General features: G+C 66.3%; 2 protein-coding genes across 3 annotated transcripts; one reads left to right on the top strand and one right to left on the bottom strand.

The window, feature by feature from the left end:
• Positions 1 to 602: 602 nt before the first annotated feature.
• On the bottom strand, positions 603 to 6,817 carry SYPL2 (synaptophysin like 2). Of its 2 annotated transcripts, XM_064173788.1 has the most exons (6): positions 6,679 to 6,817; positions 5,750 to 5,821; positions 3,909 to 4,033; positions 2,965 to 3,160; positions 2,691 to 2,882; positions 603 to 1,356 (listed from the first exon to the last, which is right to left on the bottom strand). In XM_064173788.1, exons 1-6 carry the CDS (start codon positions 6,727 to 6,729, stop codon positions 1,225 to 1,227), a joined length of 768 nt encoding a protein of 255 aa, XP_064029858.1. In that variant the 5' UTR covers positions 6,730 to 6,817; the 3' UTR covers positions 603 to 1,224. The 2 variants fall into 2 exon arrangements, with proteins under 2 accessions (XP_064029858.1, XP_064029857.1); XM_064173787.1 differs by having other exon boundaries at positions 2,691 to 3,160.
• A 479-nt stretch (positions 6,818 to 7,296) lies between these two features.
• On the top strand, positions 7,297 to 19,586 carry PSMA5 (proteasome 20S subunit alpha 5). Its single transcript, XM_064173789.1, has 9 exons — positions 7,297 to 7,481; positions 8,331 to 8,397; positions 9,643 to 9,769; positions 10,699 to 10,766; positions 12,235 to 12,342; positions 12,641 to 12,699; positions 13,608 to 13,710; positions 16,146 to 16,232; positions 19,297 to 19,586. Exons 1-9 carry the CDS (start codon positions 7,453 to 7,455, stop codon positions 19,372 to 19,374), a joined length of 726 nt encoding a protein of 241 aa, XP_064029859.1. The 5' UTR covers positions 7,297 to 7,452; the 3' UTR covers positions 19,375 to 19,586.
• Positions 19,587 to 23,090: the final 3,504 nt, after the last annotated feature.

Genomic DNA, 23,090 nt, shown 5'->3' with positions numbered 1-23,090 from the left:
GGGGGGGGTCTGTATCGCGATAGAGGGGGTGGGGTCCGTACGGCGACTAGAGGCCGGGGGGGTCGATGCCGTCATGCTTTAGCGGCTTGCGGGGTCCATGTCGTGCTATAGGGGCTGGGGGGTTCCATGTCGCGCTATAGGGGCTGGGGGGTTCCATGTCGCGCTATAGGGGCTGGGGGGGTCTATATCGCGCTATAGGGGCTGGGGGGGGCGGTCCATATCGTGATATAGGGGGTGGGGGGGTCCATATCGTGCTGTAGAGGTTGGGGGGGGGAGTCCATGTCGTGCCATAGAGGATGGGGGGTGTCTATATCTCACTATAGCAGCTGGGGGGGTCTATATCACGATATGGGGGCTGGGGGCTCAGGGTTCTCTGCTGCCTGCGTGGGGCTGGCAGCTCCCGGGGGGCACTCAGGGCTGTAGCGGCTGGCAGCGGAGGGTGACAGATCCAGAGAGGGGCTGGGGACCCCCGGGGGGGTCCTCCTGTAGGGGCTGGGGGCCCTGCGGGTCTATGCACCCCCTCCCTAGAGCTCCTCATGCCCAGGGCCTGTATCCCCCCCGGCAGAGGCAGGCACAGGGCCATGGGCACCCCCGGACACAGCTGGTACCCAGGACTTTATATGCCCCACACAGAGCCCCCCCATACAGCGTGGGGCACCCTGGGGTACGCAGACCCCTACAGACAGCCCGGGCAGGGGGTCACATGTCCCCCCCACAGCACCCATAGCCCCGGGGCCAGCACCACCCTGCCCCCGTGCTGGCGGCCGGCGCAAGGTCCCGGGGGACAGGTGGCACCCATGGGTGGTACTACAGGGCATGGGGGCACCCACGGGTGCTAATTCAGGGGATGGGGACACCCATGGGTGGTAATACAGGGCATGGGGGCACCCACGGGTGGTAATACAGGGGATGGGGGCACCCATGGGTGCTAGTGTTTGTCGATGGCACCCTGCCCAGCGGGGTTGCAGGGGATGGGTGGCACCCATGAGTGCTACTGAAGGGGACAGGTGGCACCCATCAGTGCTGCTGCTTATCCATGGCCCTCTGCTCATCAAGGTCTTGGGTGACAGATGGCACCCATAGGTGCCACTGCTCGTGGATGGCACTTTGCTCAGCAGTGCTGGGCTCCTGGGGGTTGAGCGGCACCCATGGGTGCTGTTGTTTGTCAGTGGCACGCTGCTCGGTGGCAGCGGGGTCCCGGGGGACTGTTGGCACCCGTGGGTGCTACTGCTTGTCGATGGCTCCCTGCTCAGCAGCCTCGGGGTCTCGGGGTGCCGCCTGTGCCCGCCACTGCGTCTCCTGCAGCACGAACCAGCAGTTGCCAGCCCACAGCAGGAAGCTGATGAAGCCAAAGAGCTGCAGGGACAGGAGGGGCCCCGCAGGGCCAGCCAGGGGTGAGCCCACACCTGAGTGCCCCACGAGTCCCAGGTGCCCCCTGTGCTCCAGGCATGCCATGAGTCCCACATGTGCTGTACATCCCACGCATCCCATGTCCCACACATCCCATGTCCCACACATCCCATGTCCCACGCATCCCATGTCCCACGCATCCCATGTCCCACGCATCCCATGTCCCACGCAGCCCACGTGTCCCACGTGTCCCATGCCATAGAATCACAGAACCGGGCAGGTTGGCACAGAGCTCCAAGCTCCTTCAGCCCAACTTCTCCCACAGCTCTGTCCAACCAACCAGACCATGGCACTCAGTGCCCCAGCCAGGCTTGGCTTCAGCACCTGCAGGCACAGAGACTCCACCACCTCCCTGGGCAGCCCATTCCAATGCCAATCACTTTCTCTGCCAACAACTTCCTAACATCCAGCCTGAGCCTGCCCTGGCACAGCTTGAGGCTGTGTCCCCTTGTTCTGTTGCTGGCTGCCTGGCAGCAGAGCCCAACCCCACCTGGCTACAGCCTCCCTGCAGGCAGCTGCAGGCAGCAATGAGCTCTGCCCTGAGCCTCCTCTGCTGCAGGCTGCACCCCCCCAGCTCCCTCAGCCTCTCCTCACAGGGCTCTGCTCCAGGCCCCTCACAGCTTTGTCGCCCTCCTGTGGACACCTTCCAGTACTGCAACATCTCTCTTCAGGAGCCCAGAACTGGACACAGCACTCCAGGGGTGGCCTGAGCAGTGCTGAGCACAGGGGCACAAGAACCTCCCTTGTCCTGCTGCCCACACTGCTCCTGAGCCAGCCCAGGATGCCATTGGCTCTGCTGCCCACCTGGGCACTGCTGCCTCAGCTTCAGCTCCTCTCTCCCAGCACCCCCAGGGCCCTCTCTGCCTGCCTGCTCTCAGCCACTCTGGCCCCAGCCTGTAGCTGCTTGGGGTTGTTGTGGCCAAAGTGCAGAACCTGCACTTGGCCTTGTTCAGTCTCATCCCCTTGGCCTCTGCCCACCCATCCAGCCTGGCCAGATCCCTCTGCAGGGCTCTGCTACCCTCCACCAGCTCCACAGCTGCTCCTAGCTTGGTGCCAGCTGCAAACTCACTGCTGCTGGACTCACGTCCATCATGTGTCCCACCTATCCCATGTATCCAAGGTACCCCACGTGCCCCCTGTACCCTGTGTGTGCCCTCCCTGCCCACACCTGTGCCTCCCATGCCTTTCCCACACCTCCCAACACCAGAGCCTCTCCTCTCTCAGCCCACCCCCAGACCTCTCCCCTGCCACCATCCTCCCGCCCCGAGCCCCTCTCTCACCACGGAGATGTTGGCCAGCCCCATGGCCGGCGTGGTGCCCGCGTTGCAGGTGACGTCGGGGCCGTGGCAGACGGGCATGGCTGCCAGCAGGCTGGAGGGGCGGGTGGCCGCCTTCACGTCGCTCAGCCCCTTGCCCCACGCCGCCGCCGCCACCAGCCAGAAGAAGGCGAAGCAGAGGGTGACACAGAAATCCTGCCGGAGGGGAGGGGGGGACACGGCTCAGCCCCGCGCCCGGCAGCACCCCGCGGCGCCCCGGGGGGCGCAGCCTCCTTACCGCGAACGGCAGCTTCTTGTTCTGGCTGTAGAGGGAATGGAAGCGCAGGTAGAGCCCCAGGGCCACCATGGCGTAGAGGAAGGAGAAGACCCCCAGGGTCACGAAGAACTCAGCCGGAGCTGAGAAGTCCCCCACGAGGTGCAGCGTCTGAAACTCCCCCAGGCAGTCCGGCATGGAGAAGGAGATTTGGTATAACCTGGGAGAGCAGGGGGGGCGTTGGGTGGGCACAGGGTGGGGCTGTCGGGTGGGCACAGGGTGGGATGCTGGGTGAGGCAACCTTGCTGGGGTGGTCCATGGAGGTGAAGCCATGGGAACGGGTAGGATGAGGAGTTCGGCTCTGCCGGCTCCACGATCACCACAGTGAGGTGACCTTCCGGGGGGGGCAAGGGGAGGTGACGATGGGCAAAGTAACCACTCCAAGGGACAAGGCGTGGAGGAGGGGATGGGCATGAAATGACCATGCTGGGGAGGGTCCCCTGGGCTTGAGGAGGGGACAGTGGAGATGGTTCTGCCAGCTCCAAAATAACCCCACTGGGATGATGCCCTGGGGAGGGAGAGGATGGTGGAGGTGAAGTAACCACCCTGGGGGCATCTTCCCTGGGCTGGAGGAGATTTGCCACTGCGGGGTCAGGACCTGGCCCCGCTGCCACGGCGCAGTGCCCAGCACAGAAGCAGCGCTGGAAGGAAGGGGTTAAAGCCGCAGCTCGGGGCCGGCCTAGCTCCATCCTCCCCTTACCAAGGATCCCAAACGCCCTTTGATCTTTCACGGAGGGTCCCCTGGATGGCATCTGGATGGCATCGGGTTCAGGGATGCCCCATGCTGTGCAGTGGGTCCCGCCCTGGTCCACAGCTGTGGCCCCACTTGCAGCAGCAGGGATGGGCTTTAACCCAGCACCCCACGGTCCCCCGCCCGGGGCTGGTTTTGCGGGGGCTGCCCCCCTCACCTGAAGGGGTACCCGAAGTGCACGGCGATGGCACTCATGTCCTTGGTGTCGCCCTCGCACACGACCGTGGCCCCGGTCTCGCCGCTGAAGGAGCCGCAGGCCCCGAAGGCAAAGATCGCAAAGAGCTGCGGGAGAGGAGCAGCAGGCTGGGGGGCTCCGAGACCCTGCGGGACCCCCTTGGGACCCCCTCCCCCCGGCCCAGGGTGGCAGGAACCCGAGCAGGGGGTTGCAGCCTGCAGCGCTGAGTCACGGCGGGGCAGGGCGAGCTGCCACCCCGCAGCTGTTGGGCCTCCTGTGCCAGCACCAAGCGGGGCTGCCACGGGCACCGGCGACCAGAGGGGCACCGGGGGGGGCACCGGCGGCGGCAGCAAGGCCAACGTCTGTGTCCCCCCTTAAATGTAGGCAGGGTGCTGAGCGCTGCAGGGGGTTCCCAGCGAGCTGGGGGCACCACCACGGAGGGACCTCCAGGGTCATCCTGTTGCCATCAGTCCCCTCCCGGGGGGGCGACACCGCTGCCGTGCTCAGCCCCTTGCTGCTGAGCCGCTCCTGCCCCCGGGCAGGGTGCTGGGCGCACAGCGGCTCCCAAGCAGCTTTCCTGGGGGAGAGAGCAGCCAGGTCTGATGCCATGGGGATGGGCAGAGCTGTGTGTGGCACCGAGGGGTGGAGCAGGAGCAGATTGCCCTCCTGGCTTGGGGTGGCTGCACACCCAGGGCCTGATCCTGCACCCCACTGCTGGGCTCTGACCCTGCACCCCACTGGTGGGGTCTTATCCTGCACCCACAGGTAGGCACTGATCTTGCACCCACTGGCACAGGGTGCCCAGCACCCTCCTGGCTGGCATTACCCAAAGCGCTGTGGGGCGGGGGAGAAATCACCCCCGTGGGTGCAGCCTGGCCCGCCAGGGCTGACCCCCCCACTTCCCCATTGCCCCAGTTCCCCCAGCCCTGGTGCCCGGCGGGAGGCTGGCAGGAGCCCCTCGGCCCCAGCATGGCCGTGCCACCGAAATGCCAATCCTGAAACACAATCCCGGAGCCGGTCATGGCACGGCCGGGACAAGGCTGCGGGCACCTGGTCCCCCCCGCCCCCAGTGTCCCCCTGCCCTGGAGTCCACTGACCCCCAACTCACCCTGCCCATACCCCACCCACCGCCCCCCGAGCTGGTGGCAGTGTTGGGGACCCAGCACCCCAATGCCACTGTCCCCTCTGCTGGGGCTGGGTGAAGCCTCCTGCTCAAGGTCACCCGGGGGGGGGCACACGCAGGGCCGGGGGGAGGGGGCACACACAGGGCCTGGCTCCTGGCACTGCACCCCAGGACCCACCCGGGTTGGGGTCTCCACACCTGGGGCTGCTGGGGAAGGCTGCAGAGGCACTGGGGGCAGCTCCGGAGGCCTCCTGCCCCGGGGGGGCTTCAGGGCCCCCTTGTCACAGGGGAGCTTTAGGGAAGCAAAGGAGCCCCCCGAATGTGGGGGGGCTGCTGGGGAGGGGTCCTTGGGAGCAACACTCAGGAGTGCTGGGGAAGGAGCTGTGCCTGGGATGGGGGGGCCTGGAGCCGGGATCAGGCTGGGATGGGGACACAGCCCGGAGTGGGGCACACGGTGTGTGGGGGGCACTCACCGGGGGGACACGCGGTGGAGGCGGGGGACACACACTCACCGGGAGGGACGACACTCACGGGGGGGCACACTCGTTGAGGGGAACACTCATCGGGGGAGAGGACACACACTCACGGGGGGGGGTTGGGGCACTCACGGTGTGGGGGCAGACACTCACGGTGCGAGGGTTGGGGCACACGCACGGGGGGGCACACGCACGGGGGGGCACACGCACGGGGGGGCACTCACCCATTCCAGCACCTTGATGAAGCCGAGGGGCTCGAGAAGGCGACCCCAGCGCACCCCGGCCAGGACTCGGTCCTGCGGGGAGAGAGCGGCGAGTGGGGGGCGCCGGGAAAGCAGCGGCGACCGAGGGGAATGCCCCGGGGGACACTGGGGGGCTTCGACGGGAGACCGGGAGGCACCGGGATACCCAGGGGCTGCATCGGGGACTGCACCGGGGGACCACAGCGAGGGACCGGAGGGGCTCCGGGGGTTGGTCCGGGGGACCAGGCTGATGCTAGTTTGGGGTACCCAAGGGATGCAGGGGAGGCTACTCCGGAGGAACGGGGGCACTGCTCCGAGGGGCCGCACCGGACGGGGAGCTGCTCCGGTGGACCAGGGGGCACTGGCACTGCTCCGGGAGACCGGGGATTACCCAGGGCTGCGCCACCGACTGCTCCGGGGGACTTGCGGGTGGCTGCTCGGAAGGACTACTCCGGCCGAGAGAGCTGCACCCCGAGGAAAAGGGGACACCGAGGACTGCTCCCGGGGACCGGCAGGCTGATCGGGGGCGGGGGGGAGGGGGCATCTGGGACAGGTCTGGGGGGGCCCCGGAAGAGTCGTTCGTGACAGGGGCAGTCCCGGAGAACCGGGGGGGTTGCCACACCGGACCGCGTGGCTGCAGCGGGAGTTGCCTCGGGCGAGGAATTGGCTCGGGACTCTTTGGGGGGCTGCAGCAGTCACGGCACCGGAACAGCGGAGAGTTGCACCGGGACACTGGAAGGCTGCAGCGGGGGTCGCACCGGAACACCGGGGCATCGAAGCGTGAACTGTATTGGGGGACCGGGGACTGCATCGAGAGTTACCCCGGAGAATTGCGCCGAGCTACCGAGGAGGGAGACTGTCCCGGTCACCGGGGAGGAAGAGGAGAGGAGGGGATCACACCGGAGCCCTACCTGGAGCCGGAGCGCTTTGTCACTGGTGGCGGGGGTACCGGACTCGGACATGGCCGGGCCGGGGGCGGTCGGTATTACCTCCACCACCCACTGGGAGACCGCTCCGCTGTCAGAGCCGCCACCGGGGCAACCCCACCGCCCCCGGGGCGGGCAGCACCGCTCCGCCCCCCCTATAAAGGCCGCCCCCGGACACTTCCCCTTTGGGAGAGTCCTTTCCCCCGCCCCCCGGTGCCTCCTCCCGTTCGACCCTCAATTAGCCTCTCTGTGTCGCTGGGACCGGGAACGGCGCGGGGAGTCCCGGAGCCACACAGGCTCCCGGTGGGATGCCGACAGCCCCGGTACGGCCCCACGGGGCGGCGACAGGTCCGTGCGTACCACACCGCAGGCATCTCGCTGCCTGTGCCCCGAACCCCCGCTCCGGTGCTCGGTGCCCCTCGCCCGCCGCGTCCCCTGGCCCCGCCCCTGCCCCCGCCCCTTGGCACGGGAACCCCTCCCCCGCCGCGGCCACGCCCACCGCCCGCATGACCACGCCCCCTCCCGGCACCGCCCCTCCTGCCCTCCCTCTTTTCTGATTGGCTAAATCCCGTGCCATGGCTGACCAATAGCGAAGCGGCACGGGCGGAAGTGGCGGGCAGGGGGCGGGCTCACGCCTGCGCAGTTCGGAGCCGCCGACAGGAAGCGGTGGCCGCGAGCTCCCGGTTCCCGCCCGCGCCCCTGCCCTGCGGCTCCTGCGTCCTGCGGCCCCTGCGGCCCCTGCCTCCCGCCGCCGCCGCTATGTTTCTCACACGCTCCGAGTACGATCGGTGAGTGCCCGCCCGAGCCCCTCCGGCCTTCGGTCGCCTCTTGCCCGCCGCCCGCGGCCTGCGGCTGAGTCACGGGCCTGGGCCATTCGCCGCCCGGTGGGCCCCGGCTGGTGCCGGCGGCTTGCGGCCGCTCTGAGGAGCTGGTGCGGAGGCCGCCGCTCTGCCGGGCCGTGCCCGAGGGCCTCTGCTCGTTCCCATGCGTTCCGGTCCCGGGGGCTTCCCTCCTCACCGCCCCGCGGCTGCCTCCTGCCCTTCGGTTTTGTCTCCTTCTGGCTCCCTTCAGCACCGGGGAGGGGAGCGCAGGGCCTGGCCCGTGCCACCGGGAGGCTGCAGTGCTGGAAGGCTCCCGCGGCTGCCGGTGTGGTGGGGAGGCAAGGTCGGGGTCCCCGGGAGGAGGGGCCGCTCGTCCCGCTGTGGTTCCGCCGTTAAAGCCTCCCGGTCTCCGGAGGGGCTCGGTGAGATCCCGAGCGAGGTCTGCCTGGGGATGGAGCCCCGGTACGGCGCGGCGGGGCCGGTGGGGAGGGCAGGGGAGGCCGGGCCGGGCCGGGGGGGCGCGGGGCGGTCCCGGAGCCAGGGCCGGGTCCGTGCTGGTGGCACAAAGCGCTGCAGGGAGGAGGCAGAATGCGCCCAGCGCGGGGCGGCCTGAGGGCAGAGCTGCCCTGCCCTGCCCTGCCCTGCCCGCAGCTGCCTGCCCCTTTCCTCTCTCTGGGCCTCCCGAGCCCAGGCCCTTCCAGCCCGGCCGCGGTGGGCTGCAGCTGCCCTGCGGCGGGGCCTGGCCCTGCCTCTGCCGCTGCTGAGTTTCCTTTCGGCCCTGCCCCCCCCTCAGCCTCTCTGCTGTCGTTCCCGCAGGGGGGTGAACACTTTCTCTCCGGAGGGGAGGCTGTTCCAGGTGGAGTATGCCATCGAGGCCATCAAGGTACCCGCGGCGGGGGGGGAGGGCTCCTCCCGAGCCAGGCCTGGCTCTGGGCAGGGCAGAGCAGGTTCTGCTCTCTGGGGGCCCTGCAGAGCTTGGCTGGCTCCTGGGGTGGCACAGAGTGGCATCTGCTGCCTTGGCACTCCCTTGAGGGGCCTTGCTTTGGGGAGCCCTGGCCTCTGGGAGCCCTTGCCCCTGGGGGCTCTGTGCCAGCATCTCACCCGCAGCTGTGTGCCAGCCTCTGCCCCCTCTGCCCTGCCCCCCTCCTTCTATGGCTCCTGAGGGTCCAAACCCCTCTGCTTTGCCCCAAACACAGCAGCTTGTTCCCCTCCCTGCCTCCTACCAACCACTCCACCCCCAAACTAAACTCCAGCTGATGAATCTAATCCTCAGGTCCAAGCTGAGGTGGAAGCAGGAGGTGCTGAGTGCCCACACACTGTGACCCTGCCCACAGAAGCTGGCACTGCCAGCATGTGCCCACAGCCTCCTGTCACAGAGCAGGGGAGCACTCAGCTTCCCCCTCCCCTGAGCCAGCACAGCTTTCCTGCCTGCTCTGTGGTTCTCTGCCCCTCTGCTCTGCACCAGGGGGGACACATCTGCAGTGCTGGGTCCAGCTCTGGGCTCTGGCTCAGGAGGGACAGGGAAGTGCTGCAGAGAGCCCAGGGCAGGCTGTGAGGATGCTGAGAGCCTGGAGCAGCTCTGGCAGGAGCAGAGGCTGAGCCCTGGGGCTGAGCCTGCAGCAGAGCAGCCCCAGAGGGGAGCTGAGCAGTGCTCAGCAAGAGCTAAAGCAGCTGTGGGGGCAAGAGGCTGGGGCCAGACTCTGCTCAGTGGTGCCCAGGGCCAGGCCAAGGGGCAGTGGGCACAGACTGGAGCCCAGGAGGAGAAAGTTGTTTGTTGTGAGGGTGCTGGAGCCTGGAGCAGGCTGCCCAGAGAGGCTGTGGAGCCTCCTTGTGTGCAGAGCTTCCAACCCCCCTGGGCACTGTGCCCCTGGGCAGGCTGCTGTGGGTACCCTGCTGGGGCAGAGGGGCACTGGGTGAGCTCCAGAGGTCCCTTCCAGCCCCACCACACTCTGGGCTCCTGTGGGTGGTTTGTGTGTCCCTGCTGTGATTTTCCTCCAAACCATCTCCCAACGACCCAAGCCCAGATGGGCTCTGAGCTGCTCATGGCTGGGAGCTGTGCTGCTGGGGGCTGGTGAGGGTGGTGCTGCTCTGCTGCTGCTGTGCTGATGGCCACGGTGGTGGTTTCCAGCTTGGCTCCACAGCCATTGGGATCCAGACCTCGGAGGGGGTGTGCCTGGCCGTGGAGAAGAGGATCACCTCCCCCCTGATGGAGCCCAGCAGCATCGAGAAGATTGTGGAGATTGACTCCCACATCGGTGAGCAGCAGCCCCTGGGGGCTCCCCTGGGGGCTCCCCTCCAGCTCTGGGGCAGACTGCAGGAGGATTTTCTGCCCTGGCAGGGTGGGAAGCAGAGCTGCAGGGCTGGAGCCTCCTCTGCTCCGCTGGCAGGCAGCAGCAGCTCCTGGGCAGGGCTCCAGGCTCCCAGCGGGACACAGCTCCCGGAGCCGGCACTGAGGCACCTCCCCCACCCTGCCTCCCTGCCCTGCCCCACGAAGCTCGTCCCAGATTTAGCTCTGGGGAGCAGGGGGTTGCTGTGAAGGGCCTGACCCGGGGCCAGCTCCTGGAGCACCAATGGCAGGTGGAGCCCAGCTCCAGCAGCCTCCTGCAGCCTGCCCTGCCCCGAGGGCTCATGCCCAAATATGTCCCCTGGAAAAGCCTCTCCCTGTGGTGCTGGCTGCTGGAAGGAGCTCCTGAGGAGTCTCACGTCCCCTGCCTGGCAGAGCTGTGCCCCTGCCCCTGCCTGGCAGAGCTGTGCCCCTGCCCCTGCCTGGCAGAGCTGTGCCCCTGCCCCTGCCTGGCAGAGCTGTGCCCCTGCCCCTGCCTGGCAGAGCTGTGCCCCTGCCCCTGCAGCATCTCCCCCCCACGCTGGGGCTGAGCCAGTTCCCCTTCCACGCAGGTTGAGCTTCTCAGAGGCTCTCAGCTGGGACTCCCTGAAGCAGCTGAGGCTTGAGGGCTGCCTGGGGCTGTGTCCTGCCCCTGCCTGCAGCAGGATGTCCATCCTGGCTCTCAGCTGAAGCCATTCCTGTCCCACCCTCCCTCCTGGTGCTGCTGGCTGCTCCCACACCGGGACCTGCTTCACCCCACAGCCCACTGGGGATTCCCTGGGAGGTCTGGGGAGGTCTGGTGGGAGAGCACGAAGGAAATAAGGAAGGAAGTGACCTCTGCTTTCCCCTCTCCCACTCCAGGCTGTGCCATGAGTGGCTTAATAGCTGATGCAAAGACTCTGATTGATAAGGCACGAGTGGAGACCCAGGTGAGCTGTGGCAGTGACACTTCTCCTCAGGGCATCTGCAGCCTGGGGCAGGAGTTCTGCAGCAGAGGAGCAGTGGGAGGCTCCCGGGGAGCATCACTGCCCCCGTGGGGCTGTTGCAGGGCCAAGGCCTGGAGCCTTCTCTGTTACTTTGTTTGCTCTTTGCTGTTGCACCTCGGTGGGGACCTTCCAGCAGGTCCTGCAGTGGTGTCAGCCCTGGCAGAGCACAGAATGGGTTGGGGTGGAAGGGACCTTAGAGATGAGCCAGTGCCAGCCCCTGCCATGGGACACCTCCCAGGCTGCTGCTTCCAGCCTGAGCCATCAGCCCTGCTGCTGTCCCTCCATGCCTTTGGGAAGTTCCTCCCCAGCTCTCCTGCAGCCCCCTCCAAACCCTGGCAGGAGCTCTCCCTGGAGCCTTCTCCCCTCCAGTGCTGTGCCCAGCTCTGGGCTCCTCCATTGCAGAGAGATGTTGAGGTGCTGAAGGTGCCCAGAGCAGGGCAGCAAGGCTGGGGAGGGGCCTGGAGCAGAGCCCTGTGAGGAGAGGCTGAGGGAGCTGGGGGGGTGCAGCCTGCAGCAGAGGAGGCTCAGGGCAGAGCTCATTGCTGCCTGCAGGGAGGCTGTAGCCAGGTGGGGTTGGGCTCTGCTGCCAGGCAGCCAGCAACAGAAAAAGGGGACACAGCCTCAAGCTGTGCCAGGGCAGGTCTGGGCTGGATGTTAGGAGGAAGTTGTTGGCAGAGAGAGTGATTGGCACTGGAATGGGCTGCCCAGGGAGGTGGTGGAGTCTGTGTGCCTGCCGGTGCTGAAGCCAAGCCCGGGTGGGCACTGAGTGCCAGGGTCTGGTGACTGGGCAGGGCTGGGTGCTAGGCTGGGCTGGAGGAGCTTGGAGCTCTCTGCCACCCTGCCTGGTTCTGTGATTCTCTCAGCAGAGCCTTTCCAGCCCTTCCGTGGCCTCCTCTGGCCTGCTGCAGCAGGTCCCTGATGTGCTGAGGGCTCCAGAGCTGCCCAGCACTGTGGGGAGGGGGCTCAGGGGGGCAGGATCCCCTCCCTGCCCCTGCTGCCCACCTTGCCAGCTGATGCTGAGCTGCTCCTGCCGGTGGTGCTGCAGGGCTGGGTGGGCCTGGCTCAGCTGTAGCTGGTTGTGGTTCTGGTCCCTTCCATGCCCTCAGTGCCTCTGCTCCCCCAGGGCCACTGAAGCCTCTTCCCCCGCAGCTTCCCAGCAGCTCAGCCCTGCTCCTTCCTCTGCAGAGCTCCATCCCCTCGGGCAGAGGCTGGCACCGAGGGCTCCAGCCTCCTGCTGGCCCTGGTGGCATCCCCAGGCCTGCTTGTGCCAAGGTTTCTCCTTCCCAGCTTGTTCTGTGCCCAGGGGGGTCGGAGGGGAGGGCATCATTTGGGTGGCTTCTGTGGAATGACCCAGGGTTGGTGAGGGTCTGGGAGCAAGGAGCTGATGGAGACCTCCTGTTGTGCCCTGCAGAACCATTGGTTCACCTACAACGAGACCATGACGGTGGAGAGTGTGACCCAGGCAGTGTCCAACCTGGCGCTGCAGTTCGGCGAGGAGGATGCAGACCCTGGGGCCATGGTGGGGCTGGGGGCTGCCCTGGGGGGGGGCACTGGGGGCTGCTGTGGGAAGAGGAGGGGGCTGCTGCTGGGGGCTCTGCGGGGAGGAGGAGGAGGAGGCTGCCTTTGGCAGGAAGGGGCCTGCTGGGGGCTGCTCTGGGAGGCAGTGGCTGCTCTGGGGGGGGCTGCTCTGGGAGGGGGCTGTTGGGGGCTGCTCTGGGTTGGGAGGGGGCTGCTCTGGCGGGGAGGGACTGCTGGGGGGTCTCTGCCCGGGGGTCTCTGCCCGCGGCCCTGCCCAACCCCCTGCCGGTCTCTCCCAGTCGCGGCCCTTCGGCGTGGCGCTGCTGTTCGGAGGAGTGGACGAGAAGGGACCTCAGCTGTGAGTGCTGCTCCCGGCCTGCTGCTGCCGCTCCGGGGCCTTTTAAGCGACCTGACTCTGGGCTTCACTTCGGCCAGAGCCTGGGGGGGGCTTCCTCTCGTTCCCTCCCTGTTGCTGCCGCTGGGGCTGGCTCTGCCTCCTCCTCCTCCTCGCCCGGTGCTGCCTTTTCGCGGTTCCCGGGCAGGAGGGAGAGATTTCAGCCCTCCTCACCCCGAGTTTATTCTTGCCCTACCCCGGAGGAGCAGCAGAGCCCTCAGTAACCCGAGCCGAGTGCCTGCTGTGGCATTCCGCGGGGAGCGCTGCAGTGGCTGCAACCTGAGCCCCTGCTCCGGGCTCTGGCCCCTGCCTGCCCCCCCCCGCTCCCGGGCAGGTCTCCCCCTGCCTGCCCCCCCCCGCTCCCGGGCAGGTCTCCCCCTGCCTGCCCCCCCCCGCTCCCGGGCAGGTCTCCCCCTGCCTGCCCCCCCCCGCTCCCGGGCAGGTCTCCCCCTGCCTGCCCCCCCCCGCTCCCGGGCAGGTCTCCCCCTGCCTGCTCCCCCCCGCTCCCGGGCAGGTCTCCCCCTGCCTGCCCCCCCCCGCTCCCGGGTGTGTCTCCCCCTGCCCTCTCCCTCCCCGGCTGAGAACTCTGGAAGAGCCTCCAGGGCAGAGCTGCAGCCCGGCCGGGGGGGGCAGGGTGAGGCTCTCCTTCCAGCCTGGCTCTCTGGCCCTGCTGCTCCCCCAGACCTTGGCCTCCTCCTCCTCATCACTGCAGTGCCCAAGGAGCTGCCTGCACAAGAGGCTGCCCAAGCTCTGCCCCATACCCGTGGGCAGGAGCAGGCTGTGTTGTGCCCAGCTGTGAGCCGTGCTGCAGGCAGTGCTGTGGGGCTGGGGGCACAGCAGCCCTTTGCTCTCTCACCCTCGTTGCCCCCCAGGTTCCACATGGACCCCTCGGGCACCTTTGTGCAGTGCGATGCCAGAGCCATCGGCTCCGCCTCGGAGGGGGCACAGAGCTCCCTGCAGGAGGTTTACCACAAGGTAAGGCTGAGGCTGGCACAGGACCAGGGACTCCTTTGGGCTAGAAAAGAGCTTTCAGGCCACGGAGGCCAAGCCTCAGCCCAGCAGTGCCAGGGCACTGCCAGGCCATGGCCCTCAGCACCATAGCTGCAGGCTCTGGAGCCCCTCCAGGGGTGGGCACTCCAGCACTGCCCTGGGCAGCCTGGGCCAGGCCTGGGCAAGCCTCGAGGGGCAGAAATTGTTCCTTGTGGCCAACCTGAACCTGCCCTGGGGCAGCCTGAGGCCATTTCCTCTCATCCTGCCCCTTGTGCCCTGGCAGCAGAGCCCAGCCCCAGCTGGCTGCAGCCTCCTCTCAGGCAGCTGCAGAGAGCAGTGAGGTCTCCTCTCAGCCTCCTCCACCCTGAGCCCCACCCAGGCTCTCTCAGCTGCTCCTCCCCAGACCCTTCCCCAGCTTCACTGCCCTCTGCCACACTGCAGCCCCTCAGTGTCTGTTCCCAGCCACGGGACACATTCTGCTTCCTGAGGGATCATTCCCAGGGCTCCTCTCACACTCGGGGAGCTGCTGGAGCCTGTCAGGCTGGGCTCAGCCCCTGGCAGTGCTGCTGTGGTTTGGTGTCAGCACTGAGCTGCTCTTGTCATGGAGACCTTCCTGCAGCTCTCAGCAGCTGGCACATGAGCCTGGTGGGCAAGTGCTGGGCACTGCCCCTGGCAGCTGTGATCCAGACCATGTCAGGAAGTGCTCTATAAATAAAACAGCTCCACAGGCTGCTGCTGGGCAGTGCCAGGGCTCAGGGTGGAGGCAGCCTGGGTGTGAGGAGCTGAAGTGAACCAGAATGTTAGGGCTTGGGAGGGACCTCTGGAGCTCACCCAGTGCCCCCCTGCCCGAGCAGGGCACCCACAGCAGTCTGCCCAGGGGCACAGTGCCCAGGGCGGGTGGAAGCTCTGCACACAAGGAGGCTCCACAGCCTCTCTGGGCAGCCTGCTCCAGGCTCCAGCACCCTCACACCACACAACTTTCTCCTCCTGCCCAGCTGCAACCTCCTGGGCTCCAGTCTGTGCCCACTGCCCCTTGGCCTGGCCCTGGGCACCACTGAGCAGAGTCTGGCCCCAGCCTCTTGCCCCCCACAGCTGCTTTAGCTCTTGCTGAGCACTGCTCAGCTCCCCTCTGGGGCTGCTCTGCTGCAGGCTCAGCCCCAGGGCTCAGCCTCTGCTCCTGCCAGAGCTGCTCCAGGCCCTCAGCATCCTCACAGCCTGCCCTGGGCTCTCTCTGCTATTTCCCTGCCCCTCTCCAGCTGTGCAGCCCAGAGCTGGACCCAACTCTCCAGATGTGGCCTCCAGATGAGCAGGGAACTTGCCAGAGCTGTGAGAAGAGAGAAAGCTTAGGGGCAGGTGGAGGCTGGAGGATGTTCACAGCCCTGGGGGGGTTGGAAGCTCTCCAGAGGAGACTCCACAGCCCCCAGCAGCTTCACACCACACAAGTTTCTCTTGCAGTGTCCCAGCTCATGCCCCTTGCTCCTTGTCCTGTCCCTGGGCACCCCCTGGCAGAGCCTGGCACCTGCATCTTGCCCCACACCCCCCAGATGTTTACAGGCACTGCTCAGGTCCCTCTTGGCTTTCTCCTCTGCAGCGTGAGCACCCTCAGGGCTCAGCCTCCCCTCACAGCAGAGCTGCTCCAGACAGCCTCTGGGGCTCTGCACAGGTCCCTGTCCCTCCTGAGCTGGGCAGCCCAGAGCTGGGCACAGCACTGCAGGAGTGGCCCCAGCAGGGCAGGGCAGAGGGGCAGGAGGAGCTCCCTGAGCTGCTGCCCACACTCCTCTTGCTACACCCAGCACCCTCTTGGCCTTGCCCTCGGGGGCACACTGCTGGCTCCTGGGCAGCTGAAGGGCTCTGCTGTGCCAGCTCAGCTCCAGCACTGCAGCCCAGGTGGTGCTGCTTGGCAGAGCCTGAGAGCCTCCTGCCTGCAGGCTGCGGGAGGGGCTCAGCCCCCCCTGCAGAGTCCTGCCTGGGGCTGCTCAGTGGCCAACTCCGGGGGGCAGAGCTGCTGCCAGCACAGCTCTGGTGCCCTCTGCAGTGCCCTCCTGCAGGGCTTGAGGGGTTAAACCCTGAGGGCTGTTGGCCAGGAGGGGCTGTGGGGGGCAGGAGCTTGGTCGGGAGGGTGGCACTGTTTGCCAGGCAGTGCCCAGTGAGCAGGGGCAGGCCCCAGCCCCCCCCGGGAGGTTCCTGTGGCCAGATTAAGAGTTGCTAAGCTCTGGCAGAGTTGCCCAGGAGCAGGAAGTCTCCATCTGGGCACTGTCAGTGCCCAGCCCCTGCAGCCTGCTCTGATCTCCTGTCGGTGCTGTGCAGAGCTCCATCAGCTCCCAGCTGGGCTCCAGGAACAGCTCTGGGAGCAGCAGGAGGGGGGCTGCAGCTGGGGGGGTGGAAGCCTTCCCTGAGCTGAGCAGTGCTGTGTTTTGCAGTCCATGACGCTGAAGGAAGCCATCAAATCCTCCCTGGTCATCCTGAAGCAGGTGATGGAGGAGAAGCTCAATGCCACCAACATCGAGGTACCAGCTCAGGGGGCACAGAGCTCTGCTGCAGCTGCAGGGGGAGGCTTGGGAGGACCCTAAAGATCACCCATGGGCAGGGACACCTCCCACTAGGCCTGGTGGCTCCAGGTCTCATCCAGCCTGGCCTTCAGCACCAGGTCCTGCTGCCTGTCCTGGGGCTCTGGAGCAGCTCAGGGTGTCCCCAGCCAGCAGCTGCCTGCCTGGGGGTGTTCTGGGGCTGTGCAAGAAGAGTTTTCCTTGCTCCCAGAGCATGGAGCAGGCCCTTGAGCAGCTCAGGCTGTCCCAGCTGTGGCTGGGGGATGTTGTTCTGCTGTAGGCAGCTGCCTGTGGCCCATCCCAGGTGGCACTTTGGGCAGCTTGGAGCTTCCCTTGGGCCTGCCCAGCTGCCCCAGCAGTGGCTCCCGTGGGGCTGCAGCCTCCATGCAATGGGTTGGAAGGGACCTTGGAGATCCTCCAGTCCCAGCCTCCTGCCCTGGGCAGGGACCCCTCCCACCCTCCACCTGCCCCAGGCCAAGGCAGCCTCCTGGCAGCCCCCAGGGCTGCTGCTTCCCTGCCTGCAGCCAGCTCCTATTTTGCCTTCCCTGCTCCTGGTAACATTAGAAGGGATGAGACTCCTGCAGCTCTTGGCCTTGCTATATTCAGGCCTGGGCTGGTGCCAACAATCTCCTGGGCAGCAGAACCAGGGTGGTGAAGCCTGCAGGGATGAAAGTGCTGCTCCAACCTGCAGCCTCTGCCCAGGAGATCCCCAGCAGCACTCTGCTGCCTCTGCCCTTGCACCCAGCCCGGGCTGGAAGTGCTCCTTTTGGGGCAGCAGAAGTGGAAACCCTCCCAGTGTGGTGGTGCTGGTGGAGAGGTGATGCTGAGCAGGGCTGGGGGCTGTGAGACACAAGGCCCTTTGCAGAGCATCTCATGCCAGCTCCAGCCCTCTCCCTGCCTCCCTCCCTTCCCCTCTCCCTGCCTGCCTCCCTTCCCCTCTCCCTGCCTGCCTCCCTTCCCCTCTCCCTGCCTGCCTCCCTTCCCCTCTCCCTGCCTGCCTCCCTTCCCCTCTCCCTGCCTGCCTCCCTTCCCCTCTCCCTGCCTGCCTCCCTTCCCCTCTCCCTGCCTGCCTCCCTTCCCCTCTCCCTGCCTCCCTCCCTTCCCCTCTCCCTGCCTCCCTCCCTTCCCCTCTCCCTGCCTCCCTCCCTTCCCCTCTCCCTGCCTCCCTCCCTTCCCCTCTCCCTGCCTCCCTCCCTTCCCCTCTCCCTGCCTCCCTCTTTTTACTTTCCCCTTCTGCCTGCCTCCCTCTCTCCCCTCTCTGGTTTCCCAAACAGCTATCACCATGCAGACAATTTGATACCAAATCCTGCTGCTGGGGGACTCGGGGGGGTGACAAAGGGCTGAGAGCAGCCCCAGGCTTGGACACCCTGTCCCAGAGCAGTGCCAGCCAGCTGGAGCCTGCCTCCCTGAGCCTCATGCCCACTTCTCTGCACCAGCTCCAGGCTCTCTCTGGCTGCTCCAGAGTACAGTGAGGAGGAGGAGGCAGGGGGCAGTGTACAGTGCCCTGATGTCATGTCCCCGTTTAACCAAGGGCTTAACTGTGCTTGGCAAAGCTCTGCAGGGGCTGAGGAATCCTCTCAGGGTTAAGTACGAGAGGAATGTGCTGAGGATTAAAAGGTTTCTCTCCACTCCAGTCACCCTCTCAGGCTCAAAAGCCTCTGCCTGAAGTAGCTGCCTTGCTCCTGAGCTGTCTGGAAGGACCTGGAGCTGCTCTTTGTTTGCTCTGCTGCTTCCCCTGGGGGATTTTCCATCCCGGGGGGGTGCAGTGTGGTGCTGGAAGGGTTAAATCTGCCTGCAGCCAGGGCTGGGAGCTTCCAGTGGAGCCTGCGAGGGAAGGGCTGGTCGAGGAGGTGCAGGGAGGAGCAGACCTGCAGGAGATGTCTCTGGAGCTTTGCTCCAAGCCCAGGAGCTGCCTTGGGCTGTGCCACCTGTGCAGGAGGCCTGAGGGGCCTGCAGTGGCTTCTGCTTGGCCGAGGGTGGCAGCTGGCACCGAGCTGCCAGGGGCTGTGGAGGACAAATGTCTGAGATGCTGCCCCTGAGAAAAGGCTTTTGGCTGCCTCCCACCCACCCCCTGCACCCCCCAGCAGCTCCTGGCACCTCCTGCCCCTCGTGGCTGCCCTCCAAGTGGAGAAGCCAAGGAGGAGCCCTGGGATTTGCCAGGACCCTCAGCAGCTCTGCCTGGGGCTGGCTGCAGCTGAGTGCTTTGATCCCTGAGGAGCGAAGATCTGTGCCCGGGAGCGAGGGCTGCAGCATCCCAGCTCCCTCAGCTGCTCCTCCCCAGACCCTTTGGTGCCCTTCTCTGGGCCTGCTGCAGCCTCTCATTGTGCTTCTGGGAGTGAGGAGCCCAAAGCTGAGCCCAGGATGCCAGCTGTGGCCTCCCCAGTGCCCAGCCCAGGGGCACAGCTCCTGCCGTGGCTGTCCCAGGCTGTGCTGCGCCCTGCAGGCTGCACTGCTGCTTGTGCCAGCGCCAGGAGCAGAAGCAGCATCACAGAATGGGTTGGGCTGGAAGGGAGCTCAGAGCTCGTCCAGTTCCAAGGCTGTGCCTGGGCAGGGACAGCTCCCACAGCCCAGGCTGCTCAGGGCCTCCTCCAGCCTGGCCCTCAGCACCTCCTGTGCAGCTCTGTCCCTGCCTGAGTTTCCCAGGGCTGACCCTCAGTCCCCTTTGGGTGCTTTTTGGGCTCTCCCAAGGGCAGGCTTTGGTTTTTGGAGGAGAGGAGACCCTCGTGGCAGGACCCTCCCTGCCCCAAGCTGTGTGTGCTGAAGCTCTCAGTGCCCAGCAGGGACTTCTGGGACCGCAGCAGAGCCTTGCAGCTCCCTGCAGCCTCAGGAGCAGCCTGAGTCCAGCCCAGGCTATTTCTGTGGCCAGCAGCTATTCTGGGGGCTGGGGAGCAGGGTCCTGGCTGGAATGATCCTGCTGGGCTGGCAGCTTGGGCAGCAGAGGGAACAGCTGCTCTGTCTGCTGCTGCAGCTCTGCCCCCTGGCCCTCACTGCCCCTTTCCTTAACCCCTTGCTCCTTCTCTTGCAGCTTGCCACGGTGGAGCCTGGCATGAAGTTCCACATGTACACGAAAGAGGAGCTGGAAGAGGTCATCAAGGATATTTGAGAGGGGGAAGAGACTCCCCCTGAGGCTTGACCCATCCTGATCAAAGTGAACTGGTTCCAGGTCCACTCAGCAGCTCTGAGCTCTGACCTCCCCCTGCCAGCTCTGAGCTCTGATTGCTCTTCCCAAAGGTCCTGCAGGTGTTTTTTACACTCTCTGTACATAACTGAGCTCGACAAGGACAGGAGATGACAATAAATCATTTTGTTACTCTAGCCTGGCTCGGAGGAGGAGGAGGAGGAAGAGGAGGAGGGAGCCCATTCGGGGTTAAACCCAGAGTCAGGGGAGGGCGAGAGCTGCTGGGGCTGGCACGGGGTGCGGTGGCAGTGCCCGCGGTGCCCAGTGTCTGATCTCCCTCTTGTGGAGAGCTTTGCGATCCCACCGGGGAGCTCCTGGAGCTGCTCCTCCCCCACCTTGGCTGCAGCTTCCCTGTCCTCCTCCGGTGCTTTTCCTCTGTCCTACCGAGCGTGGAGCTCCTGCCCAGGAGAGCAGGCCCTGGGCAGGCTCGGGACAGGTTTGCCTCTTGGAGTTGTTTCAGCTGGGAAAGAGCTTCAGGATCATCCAGGCCAGCACCGACCCAGCACCTCCATGGCCACCAAACCCTGGCCCCAGCTGCCATGGCCACACCTTTCTGGAGCACCTCCAGGGGTGGGCACTCCACCACCTCCCTGGGCAGCCTCTGCCAGTCCCTGACCACTCTTGCAGCAAGGAAATTTCTCCTCCTCTCCAACTTAACCCTCCCCTGGCACAGTTTCAGGCCCTTCCCTCTCAGACCAACCTCAGGGAGCTGCAGTGAGCAATGAGGTCTCCTCTCAGCCTCCTCCAGGCTGACCCCCAGGGACACGATCCCTACCCTGCTCCTGCTGCCCACTCCACTGCTGATCCAGGCCAGGCTGCTGGTGCCCTTGGCTCCCTGGGCACTCCCTGCTTCACCTCCAGCTCCTTTCCCACTGGGCAGTTTCCATCCACTGCCCCCATCCTGGAGCCTTCGTGGGGTTGCTGTGGCCCAAGTGCAGGACCCAGCCCCTGGCCTTGCTGAGCCTCAGCCCATGGCTGCAGCCTGGACAGAGCTCTGGGCAGAGCTCCCTGCAGCCTCTGACCCTCCAGCAGATGACCCCTGGCACCCAGCCTGGTGTCACCTGCACACTGCCCGAGGGTGCCCTCGCTGCCCTCCCCCAGGTCATCGATAAGGGCTCTGAAGTGAGGCGGTGCCAGCCCTGGGCACGCCGCCGGTGAGCAGCCCCCGGCTGGAGCCAGCTCCAGGACTGCTCTTCCTGGCGGCTCAGCGCCGCGGCTGAGCCTCCCCCGCGCAGCTTCCCCAGCAGGGGAACCCCAATCCTGCTCTCGCCTCCCTCCGGCTGCTGCCAGGAGGCAGCTGAGCTGCAGGCTCCAGCCGCGGCTCGCAGGTGCCCGCAGCCTTCCCGGTCCTGCTGGCAGCTCCCTCGTGGCCTCGTTAAGCAAATTGGGTCAGCAGGCGGTGCCCGAGGCCGCGGCCGGGGCTGGGCGCAGCTTTTATCGGCAGGAGGAAGAGCAAACACAAGAAATACATCGATGGACTTTATCCTTCTGGGAGACCTTCCTGGGAGCCTGAGCGCGGCTCCGGGCGCGGAGCTGCTCCTGGAGCCACTCCTCGCTCCCAAGGTAAATTGCAGGCGGTGCCGAGGTGGCTGTGCCGTGGGAGCTCACCTGGCCTGAAGAGCCAGAAGGTCAGGCTGGATCGGGGGCAGTGCCCCAAGTGTCACCCTCATAAAACCACCCAGGCAGTGAAACTGGAGCTGTTATCAGCTGGGGAGGATGTGGAAGCTGTAAACATCCTCCAGCCTCCACCTGCCCCTAAGCTTTCTCTCTTCTCACAGCTCTGGCAAGTTCCCTGCTCATCTGGAGGCCACACCTGGAGTGTTTGGTCCAGCTCTGGCCTGCCCAGATGGAGAGGGGCAGGGAAATAGCAGAGAGAGCCCAGGGCAGGCTGTGAGGATGCTGAGGGCCTGGAGCAGCTCTGGCAGGAGCAGAGGCTGAGCCCTGGGGCTGAGCCTGCAGGAGAGCAGCCCCAGAGGGGAGCTGAGCAGTGCTCAGCAAGAGCTAAAGCAGCTGTGGGGGCAAGGGGCTGGGGCCAGGCTCTGCTCAGTGGTGCCCAGAGGCAAGGCAAGGGGCAGTGGGCACAGACTGGAGCCCAGGAGGAGAAAGTTGTTTGTTGTGAGGGTGCTGGAGCCTGGAGCAGGCTGCCCAGAGAGACTGTGGAGCCTCCTTGTGTGCAGAGCTTCCAACCCCCCTGGGCACTGTGCCCCTGGGCAGGCTGCTGTGGGTGCCCTGCTCGGGCAGGGGGGGTTGGGCTGGGTGAGCTCCAGAGGTCCCTTTCCACTCCACCACGCTGGCACTCTGGGGTTCTCGTTTGGGCAGGCAGCAGAGGGTGGCTCAGCTGCTGTCGAGCAGCCTGCCCTGCTCTGCAGAGCTCTTCTGAGGACACAAACAAACCCAGGAAGCACAAAAAGCTAATTCTTCCCAGCGGGCACTCAGGAGAGAAAGGTCCTTTATGCCCTGCCCCTGTCACATGGGGATGCTGGTGGCAGCCTCACATGAGAGAGCAGCTCCTGCGCCTGAAACCCGAAGCTTTGTGCTCCTTATCTCATCTCTTCTGGGGTGGGCTGCACCTGGAGTGCAAAAGTGGAGCTTGAATGTTAAGCTGCAGCTTGGAGCTCGAGTGGCAAACTGCAGCTGAGTCCAACTCACCGAGGCTAAATGTGTAGGGGGGGGGGCGATGAGGATAATGGGGCCCTTGGTGCCCACCTCCCACCGGGGGGCTCTGATCTCTGCCCCCTTCGCTCACTTTTCGGGCTCGGCCGAGCGATGCCCCCGGGCACAGCTGCGTTTCCTGTGCCCTTCACACATCGAACAGACTTTGGGTTCGGGCGGGCAGGGTGGAAAGGTAAAAATTCCTTTTGGCTGAGGGCTGGGAGGCTGAGCCTGAGCTCCCCAAGGCTCCCACTGGGGTCTAGGGGGGGAGAGCGGGGTCAGCCAGCCGGTGTGGGGACAGAGCCCCCAGTCCCCTTGCCTACTGCCGCCCTGAGCTGGGGGAAGTGCCTTTCGTGGCGCCGAGGGCACTGCCAGGGGCGGTTCCTGCCCCCGGGGATGCTCCGGCCCTGCTTGCGCAGCGCGGCTGGAGCGCGGAGCCTCACCGGCAGCGGGCACCGCCTGTACCAGCCCCGGGGGGCGCACGGCGCCACCTGCGCACCTCCGAAACCAGCCTCAGCCTGCCCAGGTCTCCCACTCTCCGCATTAGCTTCCCCCCGCCCAGGTCCCGGCCCCGGGCCGGCTCCGGGGGTCCCGCGCACGTGGGCGATGCAGCCGCGGAGGCGCGCCCCCCGCTACCTGTAGCTTTGGCCAATCAGAAAAATCCCTGCATCGTGGCGCAGCCAATCAGCGGGCTGTCGCTAGGTAGATTAGAAATGGGGGTCAAACAGAAGAGGGCGGGCTCCCACCCATGGTGCAAGCGCTCTTGACCAGTCACGGCAGGAGGAGGGTGATGATTGACAAGGAAACAGGCTAACCATAAGGCACGGGGCGGGGCGCGCCGCGGGGGAGGCGTGCTCCGGATGAGAGCGACACCTCCCTTAACCAGTCACAATAGGGAGGCGCGCCGCGGGGGCGTGTCGCTGTGTGGCGGGAGCCAATGGGAGGCGGGGGCGGGCCGGCGGCAGCGGGCCCGGGAGCGGGGCGGCGGT

The sequence above is a fragment of the Pogoniulus pusillus genome, chromosome 39 (genome assembly GCF_015220805.1).
Source record: "Pogoniulus pusillus isolate bPogPus1 chromosome 39, bPogPus1.pri, whole genome shotgun sequence".
Classification (NCBI taxonomy): Eukaryota; Metazoa; Chordata; class Aves; order Piciformes; family Lybiidae; genus Pogoniulus; species Pogoniulus pusillus.
Note: the sequence above shows the minus strand (reverse complement) of the source record. Positions and strands in the feature narration are given on the sequence as shown.

What these genes read in the sequence shown, in the direction of transcription:
- SYPL2 (XM_064173787.1), bottom strand. Translation starts at nt 6,729, where the DNA reads ATGTCCGAGTCCGGTACCCCCGCCACCAGTGACAAAGCGCTCCGGCTC. An exon ending in TCATCAAGGTGCTGGAATGG is followed by an intron (nt 4,034 to 5,749) that starts GTGAGTGCCCCC and finishes CCTCTCCCGCAG; the next exon opens with CTCTTTGCGATCTTTGCCTT. An exon ending in CACTTCGGGTACCCCTTCAG is followed by an intron (nt 3,161 to 3,908) that starts GTGAGGGGGGCA and finishes CTGCTCTCCCAG; the next exon opens with GTTATACCAAATCTCCTTCT.
- PSMA5 (XM_064173789.1), top strand. Translation starts at nt 7,453, where the DNA reads ATGTTTCTCACACGCTCCGAGTACGATCG. An exon ending in ATGCAGACCCTGGGGCCATG is followed by an intron (nt 12,343 to 12,640) that starts GTGGGGCTGGGG and finishes GGTCTCTCCCAG; the next exon opens with TCGCGGCCCTTCGGCGTGGC. An exon ending in TGCAGGAGGTTTACCACAAG is followed by an intron (nt 13,711 to 16,145) that starts GTAAGGCTGAGG and finishes TGTGTTTTGCAG; the next exon opens with TCCATGACGCTGAAGGAAGC.